This window comes from Brachyistius frenatus, unplaced genomic scaffold (assembly GCF_029030835.1).
Source record: "Brachyistius frenatus isolate BFR_SWC_R1_liver_20210118 unplaced genomic scaffold, ASM2903083v1 Contig_163, whole genome shotgun sequence".
Classification (NCBI taxonomy): Eukaryota; Metazoa; Chordata; class Actinopteri; family Embiotocidae; genus Brachyistius; species Brachyistius frenatus.
In genome coordinates this window covers 463,763-472,500 of record NW_027210762.1, presented here as the reverse complement: position 1 = coordinate 472,500, position 8,738 = coordinate 463,763, and the positions used below count along the sequence as shown (strand labels likewise).

Sequence of the window (8,738 nt, the reverse complement as noted above, 5' to 3'; positions counted from 1 at the left end):
GGGGGGGGGTCATCCCCGGTGTGCTGCTTGATTTATTGAAAGGCCTCGCAGTGATACCAGAATTCCTTCGCGTTAAATGCCTGCTCTGAGTGCCTTTTACTGCCGCTGTGCTTTATGGGCCGTGATCGCACTCTATCCGTCTCTTCACTTCTGCATTTCTACGGATTATTTTTATGGCTTTTCATCTTTATTAGAGTGGATAGTATCAGGAAAAGATGGGCGGGGGAAGGGGGGGGCGGGGGGGACTGGAAGACGTAGCGAGTATTATACAGGAATAAGTATTAATTATTCCAGATTGTTTTGTGAAGGATGAGCCGGTTACAGTCGGAGACGGCCTCTTTTCCATCGCTAGATTTTCGACGGACAAAAACACTCTTTGTTTTGTCTTTGTTTGAAATGGCAACGCTTTCACATTTTCCTGTCCAGTACGATACGAAGAGGAGTCTCTTGAGGATGTTTGAGCTTTTTTATTTCTTCTTTCCACTCAAAATAAATAAACTGAGCAGAGCAGGTCGATCAGAAACATATTTTAAAACCAACAAAAGAGGCTTACTAGAAAATATTTAATTACATATTTAATTACATAATTGAACAATACGTCGTATGTTAAAGCTCGGTATTGAAGTCAGTGGAGCAATGCTAACTTTTGGACATCATTAGACGTTTACAAAAGTTTAAAGGTCCCATATTTGACACTTTTAACTGTTTTATTTTCACTCTCGATTTCTTAAAAATATATTCTGTCGCTTTAAATAACAAAAACTCTCCGGAGCTTTTTCTGTTTTGTCTTCTTGGTAACAAGTCTTTTCCTCCGGATAAATGGATGGCCAGCGGGCGGTGCCGGACGCGGGCATATGAAATCAGCATGACTTTGTGACATCACAAACTCAGGGAAGTTGCTGAATACAGGCGTTTCTCGGCGGACTCTCCGTTTCGCCCCGTTCACGCTATTTGTGTTGCAGCCGGATCTGCTTTATAATCCAAAAAAGAGATAGAAAAACCCAAATTTATACAATATGAGACCTTTAAAATCTCGGTTTATTGGAAAGTGAGAAGTCCCAGTGTGCGACCATGACGACTTAAGGAGGGAAGTCAACTACGATTCATATTTAACTGGTAAAACTGACAGGAAAAATCTCCAAGGAACAACTGTGCAAATGCTTCCAGAGCAGTAATCACTCTGGTGACCGCTGTATTCGTGTTAAGGGATCACAACAAATAAAACTTTGGTGTTTCATTTTCCAATGTGACAAAAAAAACAAAAAACAAGCTTCTCTTTTTTCCATTTCTACCCACGTCGGCCTCCAGAGACCTCGATGGCAGATCATGTTGTCTTTAAACTGTGAAATATGTCCAACGCTCGCCGAGCGGAGGGGACGCATTTTGTCACGGCTAATTTTCAGCTTTTCTTTCCACCGTGTTTTTTTTTTTTTTTAATTGTTGTTATTATTACTTCGTATTTTCAGACACGGAGGGCAGAACGCCGCTTTTTTTTTTAAATTTTTTATTTTAAATAAAAAAAACAGAACGTACCAAAAATGTTGGGTCCGGTTCCAAATCGGATCCATATGAAGATTATATTGCGCGCCCCCATCTGTTAGTGGTTGGTGTTGAATTATTCGCTACATGCTCTGTTTGGGGTGAGTTCACTCGGCCGCAGAGCGCTCTTGTTAGCGGTTTTTATTTTTCGCCGGGCGGTTCGCTCCTGCAGACGGTGAGATTGTCCGTCACCTGCAGAAATCCTGCTTGAGAAGGACCAGACGCCGGATTTAACTTCCCGGATGCTGAACCGTGCGGTCGCGCGCTAAGAACGCCGACTTAGCGGACGAGAATCTGATTTCAACAGATGTTCTCCTGCCAGTCACGGATGGAGATTGTTCTCCGAGGCCAGGCGTGACAAAGACGGTGATGATTATGTATTACAAGGCGCAGCTTTCTATACTTCCTGTCAGCCCTGCTCCTCGGGTAGGAATTGTAGGTTCACGATACACACATATACATATATATATATATATATATATATATATATACACATCTGTACATCTGTACATCTGTAATTAAAAATCAAAACCAGGTTTTCTTCCCTGTTTGAAAATATAGGCTACAGATGTAAAACATGACAATGAATAACGATTTCAAGTAAACAGTCTGTATTTTATTTTTCTATTTCCGAGAACTTTCCGACAACAAGAGATTGTTTGTGCTTCAGTGAGCGCGTCGTCTCCGGTCGCCGGTCTTTATGTTAGCGGCAGCGGTTTCGCTGCTCCGTCTGAATCCAGTTATTTGGCCGCATCCTTCGTTAAAGTTGCTTATTTTCCGCCGTGCGTTTGAAGCTGCGCTCGTTCTGCTCAAACAGCCGCAGCGCTCCGTCTTTTAGCAGCTTTCTCGCGAGTCGCGCAGTTGTTTACGAGCTAATCAGATCTGCGAGCTCCTTTGGCTCAGCGGTTGGCGGTGTGTCTTGTGTTCGGTTGTCCCTCTGCCTCCTTTAGTCTTTAATGGCACATATAATACTTATTTGATAGAAATATTTGATCTTTTTTTTCAAACGTGACAGTTTTGGATTCTCGGTGCTTTTCAACACATCAATCAGCTCTCCAACAAGTATTGAGTCGTTTCCCACATCGAGGTGTCTTGAAGCGTCAACTGGATTATTAAATAGAAAAAAAAACATGTCACGGTCCGTCACATTAAAAGCACCGCGCCGTGGTAAAACTTTATTCCAACAGTAATGATTATTTTGTTTTTGATTTTTATATATATGTACATATGTATATATATATATATAACTGGAGAAATGAATAAAACCTTCAGCCTGACAGTCATATTAGCCTCCAGCCAAATGAAACCGGTTCCCAGCACCACAGAAGGATGTGAGGTCACGGCTCAGACGCATGTAATAAATACACTGACACAGCCAGCGTTAACGCTGTGTCAGCGGTTTGTCGTCTGCAGTGCGTAAAATCTGGATTTTTTTTTTTTTTTTTCCCGAGCTGCCGGCTGAGGCTGAACATTCGGCTCTGGAGTCCGTGTCGTCTGTTATGTTCGAACATTTAAAAACAGAAGAGCTCGCCTCCTGGCCTCGTCCCTCCTGGCCTCGTCCCGCCTGGCCTCGTCCCGCCTGGCCTCGTCCCTCCTGGCCTCGTCCCGCCTGGCCTCGTCCCTCCTGGCCTCGTCCCTCCTGGCCTCGTCCCGCCTGGCCTCGTCCCTCCCGGCGGTTCACGGCCGAACACTCGGTCCCACCGGTTGGCGGTGAAAGGAGGTCACGCCGGGAGATCCGGGTCAAAAACAGTCGAGCCGAGCGTCAGAGCGGCCGACGCGAAGGAGTCCCGCTGCTCCGTGTCTCCGTCACGCGTCTCCATTTCCATCGCAGCTCGTTTCTGTGGTTTGGTCCGTTTGGAGGCAACGCTTCGTTTCTGTGAAAAGGATCGCGAAGCCGGCCAAAGTGCGGTGATTCAGCAGAGGACGTGAAGTCTCGGTCTCGACGTCAAACCCCTGACGCACGCAGCGATGACGCGACCCTGGAACAGTAAAAACTACACAGAAGAAAGGTTTTCAGTAAATTTGGACATTATTTCACTCTTTTCCAACCACAGACTGTATAAACAAAACAAAACAAAACAAAACAAAACAAAACAAAACAAAAAAAGTGGACGTCAGCTTCCGGGGCTGAAAAATGATGCCGAAGTGCCTTAAAGCTGCAGTACCACCGAGTGCCACTAGAGGTCGGCTCCAAAAAGCCTCCATAGACTCCCATTCAACTTCTCATGAAATACAAAGTCAATAACAACATTTTTTTTACAAGTTATCTGGGTGTTGTCAGCTAAAGTCGCTCCTTCTTGTAGGTTTTTTGGCCGACAATCTGAAAATAATCCGTCTTTTCCGAATATGGTCACTTCCTGCTCCAAACCGCTCCGAACTAGCAAAGATGGCGCCAGCTAATATCCGAACTCGTGGCTCCGTAACGGCCGTTCACAAAACGACGTTTCGAAACGCGTTTTTGGTCCACGCGTCTGTTTAAGTTGAGCTTCTCCGTGGTTCTCCGCTCGGCTGTAGCTGGCATCCGCTGATCGCGTGCGACGCATTTAGGGAACATTGGTAAATTGCAGCTTCTAGCATCAGCTTCCAGGTAATTTGGATAGCAGCTGGAGAAAAGTACCTGGGATACACTCTCCCCCCTCTAAACTGCATGAAGACTAAATATCTCCACTGTAATGGGTTTTATTTTTTGTTAAAAGGAATCTTACGATAGAAAACGTTAAGGAAGTTAACATGTTGGTTCAGCTGGCGTCTTCTCCCGCGCTGTGGTTTCACTCTTGCTATTTAAATTTATTTCCGTTCATTTGAACTGCACATGCCGACAAAAAACAAACAAAAGGCGACTTCAGCTATTTTTTTTTTTTCTCATTTCTCTGCAGCGGGCCATTTTTCCCACGTTTGTTTTCTTTTCCTTTTTTTTGGGGGGGTGGGGGGGGGGCATCCGTCTCAGACAAGCCCCGCCCACTTGAGCAAACAGTCAATGACAAGCGTACGAAGCACATACGAACCCCCCCCGCCCCGCCCCGTTACAAAACACCCCAATCAATGTAATTACGAAGCGAGTGGATTATTTGATGTAATTGCGGAGGAATTGACCCTTTAATAATTACATTCAGCCCCGTGATGAATTGTGTCTCGTTGCTTGGAGGTAATTAAGTCTTGAAAATGTTTCCAGTTATGGCTCCGCGGCCATAAATGGTTTTGTGAGTAATGCGCGGCGCTCGGCTCACACGAGAAAGAGCTTGTTTGTTCCCCCCGCTTGTTGCAGGCGGAGGAGAAAATGAGGCTTTCATGTGCACACCGGGTTTAAAAATAAAAAGCGCCGCTCACCCGGAACCGAACCGGGGTTTCCAACTCGGAGGCCCGATAATGTGAAACGGATCAGCGTCAGAAAATCAGCCTGTACTTGTTCTCTCGGTGTGCGTTCGGTGTTCCTGCCTTTTGTGTGTAATCAGGAGATTGAGCCTCTCTTGAGGATGAGGGTCCCTGCTCTCTAAAAGGTTGAACTATGCCGCCGCCGCCGCCGCCGCTGTGTGCGTTCCTCTGTAATAAGATCACCCAGAAAAAAAAAGAGGTTTTCAAGAGGTTCGGCGTCGGATAATAACACGGCTCTCTGTTTTTACACTTTACTTCTAGTCGGAGCTGGTTTGGGATTATTAATACGACAGCATACGGTGATATTTAACACTTTCGACTTGTCGAAACATGACGTTGCCCGGACAGAAACGGTCCTGACCCCGAACCCCCCCCCCTCTCCCCTTCGCTCCCGTCCAACATGGCCGCCTGTGAGCCGGGCCTTATCGCCCAACGTCGGACCTCACTAACGCTCATCACGACGAACCGTGGAGGAAGAAGTTTGTTTTAATCGTGATGATTAAATCGTTCTTAAAATGTAATTTCCCAGAGTTCCCTTTTGAATTTTGTTTCTTTAACACGTTAAAGAAAGATCACGTCATCACATGGACACCAAACGTGTGCTCACATGCCGGATCTCGTCCTCCGCGTCCCCGTCCTGTACGTCGCTGCACGCGTCACTTCCTGTTCATGTTCGAGTAATGTGTGTTGTGTGTAGCCGATGTCAGCAGATACACAATCAGCCTCAAAGCCTGGATGTGGAACTGGTAAAAAAAAAAAAAGGAGGTGGAGCTAATTATTATTAATACATTTAATGACGAAGGCAGAAAAAAAATTCCTGATCAAAAATGAGTTTTCATATGATGCTGTGTTTTAGGTGTCCGCATACTTTTGGCCACGCAGCCTGTGTCATTAAAAACGAGAGAGAACAAACAAATAAAAGAGAAACGGGGATTTCCTTCACAGCACGAACAGCTACTTCTCCACAAAATGAATCTGCTGAAGATTTATTTTTTTTAAAAGTCCAAATAAATACGTCCTCGTTGTCGCATCTTCACGTCGGTCATTCATTTAGGGGTAAAAACTTCAGGATTAAGATTCCTCTTTCCGCCTCGTTGTTTCGACAGGCTTCTGCAGGCCAACACGTTTCTGACACAAATGTGTGTGACCGACGTTTGACAGATGAAAAAAAGAAAAAAAGAAAACCAGACGTGGAGCTGGAAATAGAAGTCGGAGAGAAAGAGAAAGAAAGGAGGCTTTAAAAAAACACGCTTTTTTTCTGTCTCTCTGGTGGTCTGAAGCAGGGGTCTCACTGGATCCTGAACCCGGTGCAAAACACAACGGGGGGAGGGGGGGGGTCCTGGGCTGGAAGGAAGGGGGTGGGGGGGGGGGTTACACCACCAGAGTCCCACAATTCATCATGCTCTGGCACCGACGGGGGCCGTCTGGACAGATCAGGAGGTGGGGAGCTGAGGGAGGGGGGGAGGGGGGGGAGGTGGGATTGATGGCCAGCGAGACTCTGTGACCTCCTTCTTCCCCGAGAGAGGAGATAGAGTGTGTGTGTGTGTGTGTGTGTGTGTGTGTGTGTGTGTGTGTGTGTGTGTGTGTGTGTGTGTGTGTGTGTGTGTGTGTGTGTGTGTGTTTCTATATATTGTGTGTGACAGAGAAAGTAGTCCTCACCCCTCCATCCCTCGCATCCTGCTGAAGACGTCCCGTTTAGACATCGTCTTCATCTCAGGTCGACACACCAGCAGGATCCCCCACCTCCTCTTCCTCCTCCTTCCTCCTCCTCGCCAGCGGTCAGATCAGACGTGACACATGATTTGTTTTTCTTTATCTCTCTCTCTCTCTTCCTCCCCCCCCCCCCCTCCCTCCTTTCTCTCTAACAGGACTACCTACAGGGCGACAGCACCAAAGCCTATCAGAAGCTGGGTTGGAAGCCGAAGGTGACGTTTGAGGTGCGTGTGCAGAATGAATATATAGTTATATATTGCGTAACCATAGAAACGATCACGCCCCCACCTCCCTCTTCCCAAAAAAAAAAAAAAAGAACTAAAATAAAAATCAAAGCTGACAGATGGAGGAATGTTTTTGAAGCCCTATAAGGGTTTTCAGGCAGCGAGCGGCGCCTCCGGATTATTATTATTATGATGATGATGTTTATTAGAAATATGGATATTTCTGTCAATCAAACAAATCAGCAAAGAAGAAATAAGAGATCTGCTTTTATGTGTTTGATGTCCGAGTGCCTTCATGTTTTCTATCCGTCTGATAAACTTCTGTTCTGTGGGAACAATTTAAGAGCAGCAACTTTTCAATACAAAGACGTTATGAAACAGGACAGCAAAAATTCAACAACAAAAATATATGCCATAAAAAAAATATGTTATAGTTTCAGGAAGAGACGAACGTTTTTAAAGTCCGCTGATACCAAAGAAAAAGTTTTTTTTCTTTTTTTTTCTGCAGAATATTTGACATGTTTTCCAATGAAAATTAATCTCCAGTCGTCCAACATTTGAACCGGGAATTTTTCTGAGAAAAGAAACAGATACTTGAATCCTGATTTGTTAGTACGGGACCTTTTCTTTTTCTTTTCTTTTTTTTAACTCTCAGAGCTGCCAAAGAAGCACCGAGCTCAAATTATACCAGCATGATACCATAAATTATAGATTATTATCCACCCCTGGCAGTCTTAACACTCTAATACACGTGTACTTATTCAGACCGAATAGCTTTCTCGCGGTGGTTTCTTTCAACCACGATGCAAACAAACAGAAGCGTTTTGTTTTTTTGTTTGTTGTGTTTTTTACAATCTCAGCCTCTTACTGAGATTTATTTCTTGGACGCCGATCTCTCCGACCTCTTCCTGTGTTCCTCTGCAGGAGCTGGTGAAGGAGATGGTGGACGCAGACATCGAGCTCATGAAGAAGAACCCGAACGCCTGAAGAAAAAAAAAAAAAAAAAACAGGGCGAGGGGGAAAAATCTCAGCGCTCATCACCGACACCTTCAGTGGAAGGATGTTCGATTTTATTTGGGACCTTTTAAGACTTTTTCTTTTTTTCAACTGAAGTAATGGTGTCTTTTTTTTTTTTTTTTTTTGGGGGGGGGGTGTTAGTGTGAACCGTCCGTTGCCTTTCAGTCCGTCTCTGACATTTGTTTTTATTTGTAGCAGAAAGGCCTTTTTAACATTTCCAACACTGATCATGTCGTCGTTTTATTTAGATGGCAGGTTTCACGGTTTATTTGTGTTCATTTCTTTTCATTGTGAACAAACTGATTTAAGTGTCCAAGCTGAAACTTTCTTCCATTAGAGGAAGACATGGAAGAAAAAAAATAGAACGACTGAAGATTTTATCTTTTATTAAAATGAATAAATGATTTGGAATAAAGACAGATCTTTTAACCTGTTGTCTTTTACTTTGTTTTTTCTAATAAACAAGGATGCTGATAGAAATATTAACATGATGTCTGTGCGAGCTGACAAGTTGTTGTGTCTTTTTGTTTTGTTTGTATGTTTTTGTTTGTATGTTTTTCTCCTTGTAGGCCGAAGAAAGGAGACGTGAAAAAGAAAAAGCAGCAGATCCTTGGCCACGTTTTTTAAAATGCAGGTATGTGGGTTCGGTGAGTAAGGTGTGTGTGTGTGTGTGTGTGTGTGTGTGTGTGTGTGTGTGTGTGTGTGTGTGTGTGTGTGTGTGTGTGTGTGTGTGTGTGTGTGTGTGTGTCCTCTCTTCTTTCTCCGTCTCCAGTCTTTTTTAGTTGTTTTTTTGTTTTTTTGACTCCTGAGCACACTGCCCTCTTTTATTCGGCAGGAAGTGTGTTTTTCTCCGGACTCGGAGTCTGAGACTTT

The 8,738-nt window shown here is 44.5% G+C and overlaps 1 protein-coding gene across 1 annotated transcript in view; it reads left to right on the top strand.

Annotated features, from left to right (window-relative positions):
* The window catches only part of gmds (GDP-mannose 4,6-dehydratase), a 146,133-nt gene extending 137,839 nt beyond the window's left edge, over window positions 1-8,294 (top strand). The window contains exons 10-11 of the mRNA XM_069716826.1: window positions 6,780-6,848; window positions 7,773-8,294. Coding sequence (XP_069572927.1) covers window positions 6,780-6,848; window positions 7,773-7,835 — 132 coding nt within the window. The 3' untranslated portion in view covers window positions 7,836-8,294. The remainder of the gene's footprint in view (window positions 1-6,779; window positions 6,849-7,772) is intronic.
* Window positions 8,295-8,738: the final 444 nt, after the last annotated feature.